The sequence below is a fragment of the Mobula hypostoma genome, chromosome 1 (genome assembly GCF_963921235.1).
Source record: "Mobula hypostoma chromosome 1, sMobHyp1.1, whole genome shotgun sequence".
In the NCBI taxonomy this organism is placed as follows: Eukaryota; Metazoa; Chordata; class Chondrichthyes; order Myliobatiformes; family Myliobatidae; genus Mobula; species Mobula hypostoma.
Window position 1 is genome coordinate 180,609,043 of NC_086097.1, and position 18,763 is coordinate 180,627,805.

General features: G+C 47.0%; 1 protein-coding gene across 1 annotated transcript in view; it reads right to left on the reverse strand.

The window, feature by feature from the left end:
- LOC134347860 (acid-sensing ion channel 2-like) overlaps positions 1-18,098 on the reverse strand; it is a 77,012-nt gene extending 58,914 nt beyond the window's left edge. The window contains 1 exon segment of the mRNA XM_063050430.1: positions 17,580-18,098. Coding sequence (XP_062906500.1) covers positions 17,580-18,098 — 519 coding nt within the window.
- Positions 18,099-18,763: the final 665 nt, after the last annotated feature.

Here is an 18,763-nt window from a genome sequence, read left to right on the forward strand (position 1 = left end):
TCCCCAGTAACTCCTCTGCCTATGACAACCTTAAGGTCCTTCAATTAGAGACAAGTGACACAGAAACAGGTCTTTCAGTCCACCAAGTCAGTGCCAATCACCAACCATCCAGTTACATTAATCCAATGTTTTATTCTCCCCACATTCATCCACACACAGGAGCATTTTACAGCCCACCGCCAACCCCACGTGCCTTTGGGAAGCCAGCGGACACTGGAACATCCGGGGGAAACCGACATGGTCACAGGGAGAACATGCGAACTCCACACAGATGGCACCAGAGGTTAGGTTCAAATCCAGGTCTCTAGAAGCATGAGTGCCAGCATTAGGCTTTGCTTGATGGCAAACGTCATGCCAAGTCTCACTACGTTACAGTTGCTATACAAATGCAGAGTGTCAGTCTGCACACCTGCCCTGGAGCAGCAAAAAGCTCCTTCAGCCTGGCTCCCTGGACTGGGGTCATGCACCAGACTCTGCTTGAAGCTGGCCAGGGCAGTCATGAAATGGTACCATCACTCTCAACCCTCAAACCCTGGTGATCTCTGGATTCTCACTGGTGGTTGGTGGAAGCTGGGCCATTAGAAGTATTTAAAATGAAGATGGATAAATATTTGAAAGAATGCAGAATACAGGGGGATGGAGAAAAACATACAGTGGCCACGTTATTACGTAACCTGCTTGCTAATGCAAATATCTAATCAGCCAATCATGTGGCAGCAACTCAATGCATAAAAGCATGCTGACATGGTCAAGAGGTTCAGTTGTTGTTCAGATCAAACATCAGAATGCGGAAGAAATGTGATCTAAGTGAGTTTGACCATGGAATGATTGTTGGTGCCAGACAGGATGGTTTGAGTATCTCAGCAACTCCAAGGAATTTCACACACAACAGTCTTTAGAATTTACAGAGAGTGGAGCAAGAAACAAAAAAAAAATCCAGTGAGCAGCAGCACTGAGAGCAAAAACGCCTTGTTAATGAGAGAGGTCAGAGGAGAATGTCCAGACTGGTTCGAGCTGATAGGAAGGTGACAGAAACTCAAACAACCACTTGTTACATCAGTGGTGTACAGAAGAGCATCTCCGAACGCACAAAACATCAAACCTTGAAGTGGATGGGCTAGAAGGGAAGACCACACGGATTTCACTCCTGTAGCCACTCTATTAGGTACTGCACACTCCTGTACCACAGAAGAGGAGATGAGACCACTGTAGAACAACCAGTGATCACAGTGCCCCCCCCCCATTCACCATTCTCCATTCCCTCTCTCATCTTATCTCCTTACCTGCCCAGCACCTCCCTCTGGTACTCCTATCCCTTTTATCTTCCATGGCCTTCTGTCCTCTCCTATCAGATTCCCTCTTTCCCAGCTCTGTATCGCTTTCACCAATCAACTTCCCAGCTCTTTACTCCACCCCTCCCCACTCTGTTTCACCTATCATATTGTGTTTCTTCTCCTACCCCCCCACCTTCTCACTCTGACTCTTCCTCTTTTTTCCTCCAGTCCTGATGAAGGAGCTCGACCCAAAACATTGAACATAGATCATAGAATAGTACAGCACAGTACAGGCCCTTCGGCCCACAATGTTGTGCCGACCCTCAAACCCTGCCTCCCATATAAGCCCCCACCTTAGATTCTTCCATATACCTGTCTAGTAGTCTCTTAAACTTCACTAGTGTATCTGCCTCCACCACTGACTCAGGCAGTGCATTCCTCGCACCAACCACTCTCTGAGTAAAAAACCTTCCTCAAATATCCCCCTTGAACTTCCCACCCCTTACCTTAAAGCCATGTCCTCTTGTATTGAGCAGTGGTGCCCTGGGAAAGAGGCGCTGGCTATCCACTCTATATATTCCTCTTATTATCTTGTACACCTCTATCATGTCTCCTCTCATCCTCCTTCTCTCCAAAGAGTAAAGCCCTAGCTCCCTTAATCTCTGATCATAATCCATACTCTCTAAACCAGGCAGCATCCTGGTAAATATCCTTTGTACCCTTTCCAATGCTTCCACATCCTTCCTATAGTGAGGCGACCAGAACTGGACACAGTACTCCAAGTGTGGCCTAACCAGAGTTTTATAGAGCTGCATCATTACATCATGACTCTTAAACTCTATCCCTCAACTTATGAAAGCTAACACCCTATAAGCTTTCTTAACTACCCTATCCACCTGTGAGGCAACTTTCAGGGATCTGTGGACATGTACCCCCAGATCCCTCTGCTCCTCCACACTACCAAGAATCCTGCCATTTACTTTGTACTCTGCCTTGGAGTTTGTCCTTCCAAACTGCACCACCTCACACTTCTCCAGGTTGAACTCCATCTGCCACTTCTCAGCCCACTTCTGCATCCTATCAATGTCTTTCTGCAATCTTTGACAATCCTCTACACTATCTACAACACCACCAACCTTTGTGTCGTTTGCAAACTTGCCAACCCACCCTTCTACCTCCACATCCAGGTCATTAATAAAAATCACGAAAAGTAGAGGTCCCAGAACAGATCCTTGTGGGACACCACTAGTCACAATCCTCCAATCTGAATGTACTCCCTCCACCACCACCCACTGCCTTCTTCAGGCAAGCCAATTCTGAATCCACCTGGCCAAACTCCCCTGGATCCCATGCCTTCTAACTTTCTGAATAAGCCTACCATGTGGAACCTTGTCAAATGTCTTACTAAAATCCATATAGATCACATCCACTGCACTACCCTCATCTATATGCCTGGTCACCTCCTCAAAGAACTCTATCAGGCTTGTTAGATATGATCTGCCCTTCACAAAGCCATGCTGACTGTCCCTGATCAGACCATGATTCTCTAAATGCCTATAGATTCTATCTCTAAGAATCTTTTCCAATAGCTTTCCCACCACAGACGTAAGGCTCACTGGTCTATAATTACCTGGACTATCCCTACTACCTTTTTTGAACAAGGGGACAACATTTGCCTCCCTCCAATCCTCCAGTGCCATTCCCGTGGACAACGAGGACATAAAGATCCTAGCCAGAGGCTCAGCAATCTCTTCTCTCGCCTCGTGGAGCAGCCTGGGGAATATTCCGTCAGGCCCCGGGGACTTACCTGTCCTAATGTATTTTAACAACTCCAACACCTCCTCTCCCTTAATATCAACATGCTCCAGAACGTCAACCTCACTCATATTGTCCTCACCATCATCAAGTTCCCACTAGGTAGCCACTACTGTTTCCCTGGGCACAGAATCCACAGATTAATTACTCTCTGGAAAAAGCATTTTCTACTCATTTCTGTCCTAAATCTACTCCCCTGATGCTATGCCCTATAGTTCTAGTCTCAATTACACTCTGTGGCCACTTTATTAGGTACAGGGGTGTACCTAATAAAGTGGCCACAGGAGTGGTCTTCCGCTGCTCCAGTAGCTATCACTTCAAGGTTTGACATGCTGTGTGTTCAAAGATGCTCTTCTGCACACCACTGTTATAACACGTGGTTACTGGAGTTCCTGTCACCTTACTGTAAGCTTGAACCAGTCTGGCCATTTTTCTCTGAGCTCTTTCATTTTGTTTTCGCCCACAGAACTGCTGCTCACTGTATGTTCTTAGTTTCTCACACCATTCTCTGTAAACTCTAGAGAATGTTGAGCATAAAAATTCCAGAAATCAGCAGTTTCTGAGACACTCAAACCGTCCTGTCTGGCACCAACAATCATTCCATGGTCAAAGTCACTTAGTTCAAAAATAAATTTATTATCAAGGTTTATAATGTCGCTGTATACAACCCTGAGATTCATTCTCCTGCAGGCATTTACGGTAAACACAAAGAAACAAAATACTAATAATAAATAAGTAAGCAATAAATATTGAGAACATGAGAAGAAGAGTCTTTGAAAGTGAGTCCATAGGTTGTGGGAACAGTTTGGTGTTGGGATGAGTGAAGTTATCTCCTCTGGTTCAAGAGCCTGATGGTTGAGAGGTAACAACTGTTCCTGAGCCGGGTAGTGTGACCCTGAGGCTTCTGTAGCTCCTTCCTGATGGCAGCAGTGAGAAGAGAGTATGATCTGGGTGGTGGGGATCCCATATGATGGATGCTGCTTTCCTGTGACAGCACTACATGTTGATGTACTCAGTGGTAGGGAGGCTTTCCTGTGATGGACTGGGCTGTATTCACTACTTTTTATAGGGTTTTCTGTTCAAGGGCATTTATATCTCCATACCGGGCCACGATGCAACTAGTCAATGTACTCTCCACCACACATCTATAGAAGTTTATCAGAGCTTTCGATGACATGCCAAATCTTTGCAAATTTCTAAGAAAGTAGAGGGGCTATCGTACTTTCATCGTAATCACCCAGGACAGATCCTCTGAAATGATAACACCAAGGAATTCAAAGTTGCTGACCCTCTCCACCTCTGATTAGAACCGGCCATAGACCTCTAGTTTCTTCCTCCTGTAGTCAATAATCAGCTCCTTGGTCTTGCTGATACTGACTGAGGTGCTGCTTTTGTGACATTACGCAGCCAGATTTTCAAACTCCCTCTTATACGCCAATCCATCACCACCTTTGATACAGCCCACAACAATGGTGTCATCAGCAGACTTAAACATGACTTTGAAGCTGTGTTTGGCCTCACAGTCATAAGTATAAAGTGAGTAAACCAAGGGGATAAACACACAGCCCGTGGTGCACCTGTGTTGATGGTGACTGTGGAGGAGACGTTGTTGCCAATCCAAACCGACTGGCATCTGAAAAGGAGGAAATTGAGGAGGTGGTTGCACAAGTTATTGAGGTCTAGGGCTTGGAGCTTACTGGTTAGTTTTGAGGGGATGATGGTATTGAATGCCGAGCTATAGTCAATGAAGAGCATCCTGATGTATGCATCTTCAATGTCCAGATACTCCAGGGTTGAGTAAGAGCCAATGAAATGGCACCTGCTGTTGACCGGTTGTGACGGTAGGCAAACTGGAGCAGATTCAAGTCGCTCTTCAGGCAGGAGTTGATATGTTTCATCACCAACCTCTCAATGCACTTCATCACAATGGCTGTAAGTGCAACTAGACGATAGTTGTTGAAGCAGGTTACCACATTAACCTTAGGCACTGGTATAATTGAAGCAGGTGGGTACCTCAGACTGCCAAAGCGAGAGGTTAAAGATATCAATGAACACTCCGGCCGGTTGATCAGCACAGCCTCCGTGTTTTGGCAGTCAAAATAAGTATAAAAGACACAAAGGTCATTTGGGATCAAAACCTTGTTGTTATCTTTGTCACTTGGATTCATTTTGCAGGAGGCAATAGAATTCAATCCCTGCCACAGCTGTCGAGCATCCTTCAGTGATTCAAGTTTGGTCCAGAATTGCAAGTTCACATGTGAGATGGCTTTCCAGAAGCCATACCTGGACCTCTTGTATTTTATTGGTTGCCGCACCTGAATGCCACTGATCTGGTCCTCAGCAGATTACCGACCTCTTGGCTCATCCAGAGCTTCTAGTTGAGGAAGACTGAATGATTTTGTGGGGACAAACTCATCTATGACTGTTTTTATAAAGTCTTTGACAACCGTGACATTCAGATCCTCTGGTGAGTACTGAAACATGGTCCAGTTCACCGACTTGAAGAAATCTCGTGGTCACTCTACCTCCCACAATCACCTCTGATGCCTTTATCTCTGGAGTCTTCCTGTTTAGCCTCTGCCTGTCTGCTGGTAGGAAGATGATTGCCAGATGATCAGATTTCCCAAAATGCGATCTAGGGATAGATGGTAGGCATTCCTAATCATAGCATAGCGGAAGTCGAGTGTATTGGGCCACCTGGTGCTGCAGGTGATATGTTGATGATAAATGGGCAGGGATTTCTTCAAATAAGCCTGAATGAAGTCCCCAACAATGATTTGAATGGTGTCAAGGTAGGCTATTTCTTGTTTGCTAATCACTACACTAAATACCTCGAATGCTTACTTAACATCAGCTACATTTTTCCCTATTCTGATGTTTAGTTTGAACAACTGAACCACTCGACGATGTCTGCATACTTTTATGTTTTGAGATGCTGCCATGATCGGCTGATTAGATATTGGCATTAATGAACAGGTGTACGGGTGTACCTAATAAGGTGGCCACTGAATGTGTATTGGCCAGAAGCTCAATGGCTCCCCCTGCTGTATGTTGGTGGTTCTGTCAGCTCCTCAAACCGGATCAGGGTTAAACCTGATCAGCGGAACAAGTGCTACACCTGCCCTTACACTTCCTCCCTCACCACCATTCAGGGCCCCAGACAGTCCTTCCAGGTGAGGCAACACTTCACCTGTGAGTCGGCTGGTGTGATATACTGCATCCAGTGCTCCCGGTGCGGCCTTCTATATATTGGTGAGACACCACGCAGACTGGGAGACTGTTCTGCTGAACACCTACGCTCTGTCCACCACAGAAAGCAGGATATCCCAGTGGCCAAATATTTTAATCCCATGTCCCACTCTCATTCTGATATGTCAATCCATCGCCTCCTCTACTGTCAAGATGAAGCCACACTCAGGTTGGAGGAACAACACCTTATATTTCGTCTGGGTAGCCTCCAACCTGATGGCATGAATATTGATTTCTCTAACTTGCATTAATGCCCCTCCTCCCCTTCTTACCCCATATTCCTTATTTATTTATTTATGATCCCTCCCCTTTTTTTTCTCTCCCTGTCCCTCTCACAATCACTCCTTGCCTGCTGTCCATCTTCCACTGGGCTCCCCTCCCACTTCCCTTCTCCCTAGGCCTCTCGTCCCATGATCCTCTCCCTTTTCCAGCCTTGTATCCCTTTTGCCAATCAACTGTCCAGCTCTTGGCTCCATCCCTCCCCCTCCTGTCTTCTCCTATCATTTCGGCTCTCCCCCTCCCACTTCCAAATCTCTTACTATCTCTTCTTTCAGTTAGTCCTGATGAAGGGTCTCGGCCCGAAACGTCGACTGTACTCCTTCCTATAGATGCTGCCTGGCCTGCTGCGTTCACTAGCATTTTGTGTGTGTTGCTTGAATTTCCAGCATGTGCAGATTTTCTTGTGTTTGCAGGGTTAAAACTGCAGTTTGATCTGACAAGTTCTATAGCACTGTTCTAAGGGAGAGATTGAGGGGTGACCCCTTATAGAAGCATTCAGTCTGGATCTATCACAGCTTGATACAGCAACTGCTCTGCACATGACCGCAAGAAACATCGGCACATCACAGGAACCAGCCTCTCCATCCACGAACTGTCTATACTCTTGCTGCCTCAGTAAAGCAGCCAGAATAATCAAAGACCCCTCTCACCTCGGACATTTTCTTTTCTCCCCTCTCCCATCAGGCAGAAGATACAGGTGCCTGAAAGCACTTACCAACACACTCGAGGACAGCTTCTCGTTCACTTCCAGTCAAGATTCCTCGGGCGACAACTTTCAGATTGCAAATCAAACTAATTATTACATTTTTTCTATGCCTCCTGCTTGTTCTTTTTGTCTTGCTTGTGTATGGAAACTGTGACATACAGTTTGGAACTGTTTGGAACTGTGTGACATACAGTTTGGAACTTGATCGAAGGATCCAGAGCTGTGCCGTGACCAGAGATCTGCTTCATAGAGACCAGAGAAGGCACTGAAAAGGTCCGAGAGCACGAGCTGACTTGTGGAAAAGACCTGGGACGAGGAGTGGAGTCATGAACAACTCCATCTCAAAGTGGCGAGGAAGATTGAAGCCTCGAGGTGATTGCAGGGGGTGGGGGGGGTGTTGGCGATGGCTCCCAAGAGACTATCAGCAGCCGTATCTGCATGTTCAGCCCTGGGGGTCAGCAGTCACTCTTTACAGAAGGACTGAGTTAATGCGGCTGCTCCCCTCTTATGCAGGTGAAAAGACGTTTCCCACATTCTGAGATTTATATGATTATTGAACGGTACTTTATATTGGTTTCCTTCAGTTTTTCAGTGTTTTCTTTCTTGTGGATAATTGGCCGGTGGGAGCCGGGGATTGCTATGGGTAGGGGTCGGTGATTGTTATTGTGCTTTTTTTTATGCTGTCGGCGAGGGGGAGGATTTTGGGGTCTGTGAGTTCTGTTTCTTTTTGTGCCAGTTGGGCGGGGGAGTTGATGTCTTTTTTTTCAACACCCATGATCTTTCTGTATTTCATGGCTATCGGGAGTAGACAAATATCAGAGTTGTATTGTACATGCATACTTTGACAATAAAGTGAACCGTTAAACTGTTATCAGACGCTTGAACAGACGTTCCCGTTCCCCTGAACAGACCTCCTGATAGGATAAGACAGACCCTTTGCCTCACAATCAGCTTTGTTATGATTTTACACTTTTATCATTTACCTGCATAGCACTGTTGATAGTTCTTACAATTTATTCAGCACTGTTCTTGTTTTAACTCAATGCACTGTGTAATGATTTAATCTGTATAAAGAGTATGCAAGACAAGCTTTTCAGTGAATCTTGGTACATGTGACAATAATGAACCAATACTAATACACAAGATCATCAGGAGCACAGACAAGGTGAAGGCACAGTCTTTTCTCAAGGAAGAGGAGCTAAAAACAGGAGGGCATAGGTTTAAGATCAGAAGTGGAAGATTTAAAAGAGGCATTAGGGGCAGCTTCTTCATGCAAATTGTGCTGCGTATTTGGAATGAGCTACCAGAAAGAGCAGTGGAGGCGGCATATTAGCAATGTTTAAACGCCATCTAGATAAGTAACATGGGTAGGAACGGTTTAGAGGGCTCTGGGCCAAAATATGGGCAGAGGGGACTAGCTCACTGGATCAGTTTGGCCACACGACCTGCTTCCGTGCTGTATGACTCTGACTCTAAGATTTCTCTCCCCTCTCCAGGTCAAAATATATCTACTAACCAGCCTCACTCAAACAGCTTATCCTGACACCTTGCTCTACACAGTTAGAACTGATGAGTTTCCAACAGTGCAATAGTGATTACATAGAACAGTACAGTATAGCACAGGATCAGGCCCTGCAGCCCACCATGTAGGTACCAACCATGTCAGACAAAACTCATCCCACCTGCCCACACAAGGTCCACATCCATCCATTCCTGCTTATTTATGTCTCTATATAAAAGCTTCTTAAACTCATACTTAACTGATGAGCACGATGCCTTTTACATATGTTTTTAAAGGTACATGCCTATGCAAATATCTACAGCATCTGGCAACCGTGTGATCACTCCTGAAGACTGACATAACAACATCCTTCAAGTAGGTGACCTCTTGCAAGATTTCATTCCCTGATAGTGTACCTGGCAGGCTACTGTAAACCGGCTCGAGTGTTCAAGGACACCTTCAACTCTCCCTGTTGCAGGAGGAGTTTTCCACCTGTTTCAACAGGGCATCAATCATATCGGTGCTCGAGAAGAGCAGGTCAGCTGCCGCAGTGACAATCGCCCGGTAGCACTCACATCTACTGGGATGGACTTTAAGCGGTTGGTCATGACTAAAATTAGTTACTGCCTGAGCAAGGTCTTGGACCTGCTGCAATTTGTTTACTGCCATAACAAGTCTACAGTGGATGCAATCTCTCTGGCTCTCGACTTGGCTTTGGAGCACCAGAAGAACAACAGTACATATGTCAGGCTGAAGTTTATCGATTACATCTAGGTTTTCAACACCATCGTCCCCTCAGTACTAATCAATAAGCTTCAAAACCTGGACCTATGTACCTCCCTCTGCAACTGGATCCTTGACGTTCTCATCAGTAGACCACAGTCAGTACAGATCAGTGATAACAACTCCTCACTGATAATCAACAGAGGTGTACCTCAAGGAGTGTATGGGGTGTCAGGGAGGGGTAGCACCTCTGGTGGGGGAACATGTTGCGCCCTTTTCAGGGCAGTTAGTCCACCTTTGGTCCCCACCTGGCACTCAGCTCTCACCTGTGGCTCCCCGTAGCTGTTTGCATGCGACAGCGGCCACACCCCGGGCAATGGCTTCGACAAGCTGGCTAAACCAGGTGAGGGTAGCCGACGAGTCTCAAACCCTCGGTGAGATAGGGAGTTGTCTAACCCAACATGTGAAGACAGACTCCGGCAGATTGAGCGGACGAGACCAATGGAAGGTCCAACGGTCAAGAAGGTGGTCTCTGCAAGCGTCGTGGAACATGTCGAGCAGGACAAGACACAGAAGACGTCCTGGTCATCCACTGCGCCTAGTCCCATCTCCAGCCATCTAGACGCTGTCTTGCCACTGGATCCAGATGGGAATTGGGAAGAGAGAGTGAGGCTGACGCTGCGCAACTCTCCCTCACTTAAATCCAAATCACGCGCTAGTCTCGACACCATCATAATGGTGTCGAGGTCCTCATCGACATCAACGATGGACGAACAACCTCAAGGATATGTGCTTAGCCCACTACTCTACTTTTTTTACACTCATGACTGTTAAGCACAGCTCAAACACCAACTATAAATTCTCCAATGACACCACTGTTGTGGGCAGAATGTCAGATGGCACCAAGGAGGAATACAGGAGTGTAACTGATTGGCTCGATGAGTGGTGTTGCAACAACCCACTCTCAACTCAGCAAGATCAAGGAATTGATTGTGGACTTCCAGAATGGAAGTCGGGATAACACACAGCAGTCCGAGGGTTGGGGTGGAAAGGGTGAGCAGCTTCAAATTCCTGGACATCAACATCTCAGAGGATCTCTCCTTGGCCCAATATATTGATGCAATCGTGAAGAAGGTACTCCAGCACCTTTACTTCGTTAGGAGGTTGAGATTTGGTATGTCACCAAATTAATACAGATACACAGTGGAGAGCATTCTGAATGGCGGCATCACCACCTGGAGGCTCTGATGCATAGGGTCACAAGAGGCTGCAGAGCGTTGGAGACACATCCAACTCCATCACGGACACAGCTTTCCCCATCATCGAGGGAAGGCATCTTCATGAGGCAGTGCCTGAAAAAAGGCAGCATCTGTCACTCAGGACTCTCACCATCTGGGACATGCTTTCTTCTCATTACTACCATAAGGAAGGAGGTACAGGAGCCTGAAGACCCACACTCAACATTTTAAGAACAGCTTATTCCCCTGCACCATCAGATATCTGAATGGGCCATAAACCCAAGAACACTACCTCGTTATTCATGTTTTGCAGTATTTTTTGTAACTTATAGTAACTTGGGGGTGTCTGGGGTGTCTAGGGAGGGGTAGCACCTCTGGTGGGGGGGCCTGCCGTGCCCTTTTCAGGGCAGCTCGCCCACCTTTGGTCCCCACCTAGCACTCAGCTCTCACCTGTGGCTCCAAGTAGCTGTAACACACGCAATGGCCACACCCTGGTAAACCGTCTGGGCAGGTGGGCCAATCCAGGTGAGGGTAGCCGATGGGTCTTCGACCCCCGGTGAGGTAGGGGATCTGCCTATCCCAGCGTGTGAAGTCTGGCCCTGGCAGATTGAGCGGAAGAGACCGATTAATGGTCCAACGGTCAAGGAGGCAGGCCAGCAGGCGTTGTGGAGCACTAAGAGCACAACAAGGCACTTAGATGTCCTGGTCATCCACTGCAAGAGGTGGTGATCTCTTTAAACTCACCCGGCAGAAGGCAAAGGCAAACCACAGCTGTATCTACCACGTACATGATTTCCCAATATGTCAGAGCGGCATGGAGGGAAATCACTTGCCAAGTGGAAATTCCAGATGCGACCTACGACGAATAGTAACTTGGGTCTTACACTGTACTTCTGTTGCAAAGCTACAAATTTCATGAAATATGTCAGTGATAGTAAACACCATTATCATAGCTGCCTCCACCACCGATAGCCCATTTCAGGCAACCACTATACGGTGTAAAAACAACTTGCCCCACACATCTCCTTTAAACTTTTCTCTCTTTCACCCTAAAAGCAAGTCCTCTAGGGTTAGACATTTCCACACTGAGAAAAAGATTCTGACTGTTTACTCTATGCCTCTCATAACTTTACAAACTTCTATCTGGTCTCCCCTCAGCCTCTGACACTCCAGAGAAACAAGCCCAGTTGTCCAACCTCTCCTTATAGTACATGCCCTCTAATCCAGGCAGCATCCTAGTGAACCTCTTTTGCACCCTCTCCAAAGCCTCCACATCCTTCCTGTAATGGGGCAACCAAAACTGTACAAGATACCCCATGCGTGGCCTAATCAAAGTGTATACAACTGCAACGTAACTTCCTGACTCTTATACTCGAAGCCCCTACCGATGAAGCAAGCATGCACTTTTTCACCTTCATAAACCTTTTCCAAAAAAAAACCGGCTACAGAAAATGGTGGATACAGGCCAGTCCATCATAGGCAAAGCTGTCTTCACTAGTGGGTGTGGAGCACTGCCACAACAAAGTAGCATCCATCACCAGGGCCTACCACAACACAGGCCGTGCCTGTTTCGCCCTACTACCATCACCAGGGTCAGGAACAGTTATTATCCTGCAAACATCAGGCTCCTGAATCAGCATGGATAACTTCAACCATCACGACTCCGAACCAGTTATGTGACCAACAGACTCAGTCGCAAGGTTTCTTTACAACTTATGTTCTCGGTGTTATTTTTCATTGTATAGTCTGTCTTCTTTTCCTCATTGGTATTTGTCGGCTTTTGTCTGCTCACATATAGTTTTTTGTAAAATTTTATTGTATTTCTTTTTCCCCCTGTAAATACCTGCAAGAAAAGAATCTTAAAGTAGCATATGGGGGTAACGTACATTTACGAGTAGGGGCAGATCATTAAGGACATTTAAGAGAGTCTTGGTTAGGCACATGGATGAAAGAGAAATGGAGGGCTATGTGGGAGGGAAGGGTGAGATGATCTTGCAGTAGGTTAAAAGGTCGGCACAACGTTTTGGGCCAAAGGGCCTGTATTGTGCTCTACTGTTCTATGATTTATATACACACACACACACACACACTCCTTGATAATAAAAATTACTTTGAACCCTATCTACCTGTTTTGCTACTTTCATAGAGTTATGGCCTTGAATCTCAAGACCCCTCTGCAAATCAGCGCTATTAAGGGTCCTGCCATTTACTGTGTCCATTACATTTCCAACAGGCTGGATAACAAGACTTTTGCTTGAAGCTGACGGCACGCTGACTACACACACCACCCACCTGTTCACTCCAGCTGCCCTTGCTCCGTGCCATCCAGGGTGGAATCGGGGTGGCATATCCAGGTTTTCTCTGAGCCTTGCTCAGAGCCAGTGAGAGGTTGAAGTTATTGGGACCCCAGGTATAATGGGGATGGGTAGAGAGTTTGCCCGGGTTACCTGGGGTAGGTGCCGTGGGTGGCTACCAGCCACTGTCTCTTCTGCACCACTCCCATCAGTCCTGTAATGCAAATCTAAACTGAATTCACTGCTTGCTCTTGCTGAATGACCCTTCCTACCACTCCCGACCCTCCCCCTCTCAGTTATTAATCAGCAGGAATCACTCTGTATTTCAATAGACAGTAGCCGCAGGGACTCTCAGGTTTCCAAATCTGATACAGCCCAAAGCTCTTTGAGAGGCTGGAGATAGAAACTAAAGCCTGACCATTGATCGGAGTCAGAAATCAGAGAGGAAAAGGCAAAGCAAGGTCGTCTGCACTCATCGGGGGGGGGGGGGACAGGGGAGGGGAGGGATTGATTCTCTCTGTGGGGGGTGTGTGTGTGTGAGTGTGTGTGAATGTGTGTCCCTCTCTCTCCCTCTCTCTGTGCCTATGTGAGTGTGCATGTCTTTTTAACTGTGTCTACGGTGTGTCTATATACACTTGTGTTTCTCTGTGATTGTATTAAAATACATATACATATTTTTCTAGGTCTGTGTAGCTTCTGCATACATGAGAGTCTCTATAAGTGTGAGTGTTTGCTTGTGACCCTCTGTGTTCATGTCAGCTTATGTGTTGAAATCTGTCAGAGATGAGCATCATTTGACTGAGTAACATCTTGGAGCCGTGGGGAACCCAGTCAGTGGAATCAAACAAAACCACCTCCCCTCCCCCACAAAGCCCCATCATGGTTGTAGCACACTAAGTGAAATGATCATTGGACATCAGTCATCCAGCCCGGACAAATACCTGAGCTATACTCTGCTGGAGAGGCAGCACTGTGGGTTCACCAACACAGCTGAGAGAAATAGGCCATTCGGCCCCTCAAGCCAGCTGCCTATCCAATGATATTGGCTAATCTGATTGTAACATCATCTCACAATCCCTTTTCACTCCTTGCTTATCAAGTTTCTCGCTCTGCATTAAATACACCCAGAGACGCTGCTTCCACCACTCTTGAAGAGAGTTCCAGAGGCTCTTCACACTCAACTCACAATGTCGCAAATTGATCGTTAAGCCAGTCCTAGATTCTCCCCTAACCCACCCCGTCAGTCCCACTCAGTCAGAATTCCTGTCCCTCACTACTGTACTCACCGGAATTCAGAAGAATGAGAGGAAATCTTACAGAAACATAAAATTATGCATGGGATAGATAAGATAGAGACAGGAACGTTGTTTCCTCTGATAGGTGAGACTAAAACTAGGGGACATAGCTTCAAGATTCGGGGAGTAGATGTAGGACGGAGATGAGGAACTGCTTTTCTCAAAGAGTGGTGAATCTGTGGAATTCTCTGCCCAATGAAGCAGTGGAGGCTACCTCAGAAAATATATTTAAGACAAGGTTGGATAGATTTTTGCATAGTGAGGGAATTAAGGGTTATGGGGAAAAGGCAGGTAGGTGAAGATGAGTCTATGGCTAGATCAACCATGATCTTATTGACTGGCAAAGCAGGCTAGACGGGCCAGATGGCCTAGTCCTGCTCCTATTTCTTATGTACTAAACTCCAACACTTACAAGCACAATCTGTCCAACCTTCCCCCATAACTCAGTGTCCAGTATAGGAAACCTTCTCCCAACTGCTCCCAGTGAATTTAAATCCCCTTTTTTTTTCCAGAGAAGGAGCCCAATCCTGTACTTCAAATGCCAGCTCTGGTCTCACCAATGCTCCATATAACTGAAGCATATCCTCCCTACTTTTGTTTACAATTCTCTGGGTTCGGCCTGAAACTATCCACAGCCCAGCACATTAAGGAAACCAGCCTCCCCTCCATGGACTCTGTAAAGTGGCCAGCATAACTAAAGACCCCAACCCACTACAGACATTCTCTCTCCTCCTCCCCCTCCTGTCACCCACTGGGCATAAGATATAAAAGCCTAAAAGCACACACCACTAGGCCCAAATACAGTATACATCCCACTGTTGTAAGACTATTGAACAGAGCTCTTGCTCAGTAAGGATGAACTCTTGATATCTCAATCTATCTTTGTGGCCCTTGCACCTTATTGTTTGCCTGCACTGCATTTCTCTGTAACTGTGACACTACATTCTGTCATTTTTCTTTACGTATGGAATGATCTGTCCAGACAGCATGCAAACAAATTATTCTCACTGTACTTTGGTACACATGACAATAATAAACCAATTTCAATTAAACAATTACATCCTGTTAATTTTCCTAAATACTCGCTAAACCTACGCTTCACATTTTGTGGATCTTGCACTGGAGTATCCAGATGACACACCATTCATCACATCTTACCGACCAGCAAACAACCCATTTATAGCCCGTCTCCTGTTCACCACTCAGTCCTTCGTACAAACATCACAGTACCTCTGACGTCATTGGCTTTTATTGTTCAGAATAACCTCTGATGTGGCAATACCGCTTTCTTCAAATCCATCAGTGGGTCCCACTAGTTCCCAATTCCCAAACAGATCTCATCATCAGTGAGTTTACTATCCAGTCTGCAAACTGCCACACACAGGGTACACTCAGAGGATTTGACTTACACACACTCACACATAGTTTACAGGGTATGACACTGGGATACTCACATAGGTTCTCTCTCACACACAGATGCACATACACACAGAAGCATGTAACCACAGAATGAATTTGCTACATCGATCTACTCTCCTGTCCTTCACAGATTTGCTCAGTTACATTCCCCCAGACCCTCTCCATCACCACCCTGCAAACAAACGCTAAACCATTCCCTTCCGAACCCCATGCTCATTGAGTCTCATGACAGATGTCCCCTTCACCCATCACCTAGTACTGTCTCACTGACAGACAGATTCTCTACCCCACAAATTCCCTCTCCCATTCTTTCCCTCTTTCCAAGTTTCCATTGAATCAACCCTTCCAGGGAGCAGGTCACAGATCCCAGAAAACCATTAGCCCCCACTCCTTCAGGTCATCCTCTGATTCCCTCTACTGGTTGCCTTCACCCTCCCTCCCCTCCACTTCAACCATAATCCTCCTACCTCTGATCCCACAGTTGCAAAGGTCTCAATGATGTCTTCCCTGAACCTGTTTCAACTCAACGAGGGTTAGGAAATGGGAACAGCCAGCCAGAGATGTACTAGTGAATGCTTATTCATAGCCAGGATGTCACAAAGCATATGAACAGCACAAAAATAGGCCCTTTGGCTATCAGTTATTCTAACCTTCAAATACCCTTCTATAGCACCCACTGTGCAAGTCCTGCCAAGGTGCATCACCTCTCACGTTGGGATTACATTTCATCTCTCAGCACAGATTGTAACCCAAGACAACCCTCCTCATTATCCACATCAGTACTAATTGGTAACCCAACCCATCACGGCCTACAGTCACATCAGGATATTTGCCTTTGCCGAATTCACTGTCCGCACTGGGGTAGTAAAAGGAATAAAGGTAAATTCAGAAATCGGAGCTGCGAGGAGACTTGGAAGTCCTAGTGCATGATTCCCTAAAGGTTAATTTGCAGATTGAGTCATTAGTAAGGGACAGCGAATGCAATGTTAGCATTCATCTCCAGAGGACTAGAATATAATGCTGATGCTTTAGAAGGCACTGGTGAGGTCTTACTTGAAATATTGTCAGCAGTTTTGGGCTCCTTATCTAAGAAAGGTTACGTTGGCATTGGAGAGCGTCCGGAGGAGGTTTATGAGAATGATTCTGGGAATGAAAGGGTTAACATATGAGGAGCTTTTGATGGCTCTGGGCCTGTACTCAAAGGTGTTTAAAAATGAAGGAAGATCTCATTGAAACTTACTGAACACTGAAAGGCCTAGGTAGAGTGGAGAAGTAGTTTCCAGTCACAGGAGAGTCCAGGGCCAGAGGACACAGCCCCAGATTACAAAGATGCCCCTTTAGAACAGAAATGATGACAAATTTCTTGAGCTAGAGGGTGGTGAATCTGTGGAATACATTGCCACAGATGGCTGTAGAGGCTAAGTTATTGGGTATATTTAAAGCAGAAGTTGATAAGGGTACAGGGAGAAGGCAGGAATGGGTTTGAGAGGGAAAATAAATATGCTATGATCGAATGGCAGAAGAGATTCAATAGGATGAATGGCCTAATCCTGTTCCTATTTCTCATGGGTCTCAGCTCCTCTCTGGCAGAGGAAGAGACCATAATACTATAGATGGCCCCTATCCCAACTCCACAGCACCAATCCATCAAACCCTCAAGACTGGAGGTCTGTGCCCCTGGATCTGACAGTAGTTCGCACTATACCCACCCCTCAGGACAGGAGGGCAGGGCAACTGTGGAAAGATCCGCCTGTGATGTGCCCCCCCCCCAACCCCGCTAACTCACTGCGGTGAAATCCTCGATTGTGCACTCTTCACCGCGGTACTTGCAGTCGAGCAGCATATCAGAAATGTCGTGTCCTGCCCGGTCGAAGAGCTCAGTCATGTCATACGTCCTGGTGGGGAGGAAGCGGGACAGGTCGGAGTCCTGCCCGATGGCTTGCAGGAAAGCAGAGAAGTCAGATGGCTGGACCCCCAGCAAGGAGCCCAGCCAGTACACATCGTTCTGGTCTAGGCGAGACTTGCGGAAGCTGTTCTGATTGCAGAGGGTGATGGCGGGGAACACCATGTTGGAGCTGTCCAACTCGTCCAGGGTGGTGACATGGTGGTACTGGATATAGTAGTCCACACGGTCGGCCACCTGGTAAAGGAAGGAGGCCAGTGACAGCAGGAAGGCGAGCAGCCACAGCAACCGGCGCAGGGTCACACCGCCCGGCAGGAAGATGTGGCTCACGCCATGTAGCGTGCTACCTTCCGCAAAGACGGTGATGTCTGATGGCTTCCTCTCTTCCTCCGGCAGCCCCATCCTGCTGCCCGCAGAGAGTTAAGCTCCGTCCCTGACAAGGAAGTGTCTTACTATGGGCTCACACTGACAACAGCAGAGAGAGGGAGTGAGCTGTCCCTGTGGGCCAGCCTGGGCTCGGGTTACAGCCAGCCAGAGACTTTCATAGATAGAGGGAGGGGGGAGAAGAAAGGGCTGGAAGACGGTTCTGGTTTGGTGGGAGATTGTGTGTTTGGGGGGGGAGAAAGGAGGGGGGTGAGAGAGGAGGAGTGGGGGAGGAAGGGAGAGTGGGGAGGGGAGAGGGGGAGGGGGAGAGAGGAGGGGAGGGAGAGGAGGGGGGTGAAAGGATGGGGGGTGAAAGGTGGGGGAGAAAGGGGGGGTGAGGGGGGTAACTGTGGATCTTCCCAACATTAACAGGGGATGTTGATATGCTCAGTAATATGCTCATAATCGTAACAAATTGCAGAGGATACATGAAGGGAAACTCAGAAGTTGCAGAGGAGCCCAAAATTACCAGTGACAGACAAGAATACAGAGAAAGCCCCACACACAAAAAACACAAAAAATGCTGGTGAGCACAGCAGGCCAGGCAGCATCTATAGGAAGAGGTAGAGTCGACGTTTCGGGCCAAGACCCTTCGTCAGTCCTGACGAAGTCCGAAACGTTGACTGTATCTCTTCCTATAGATG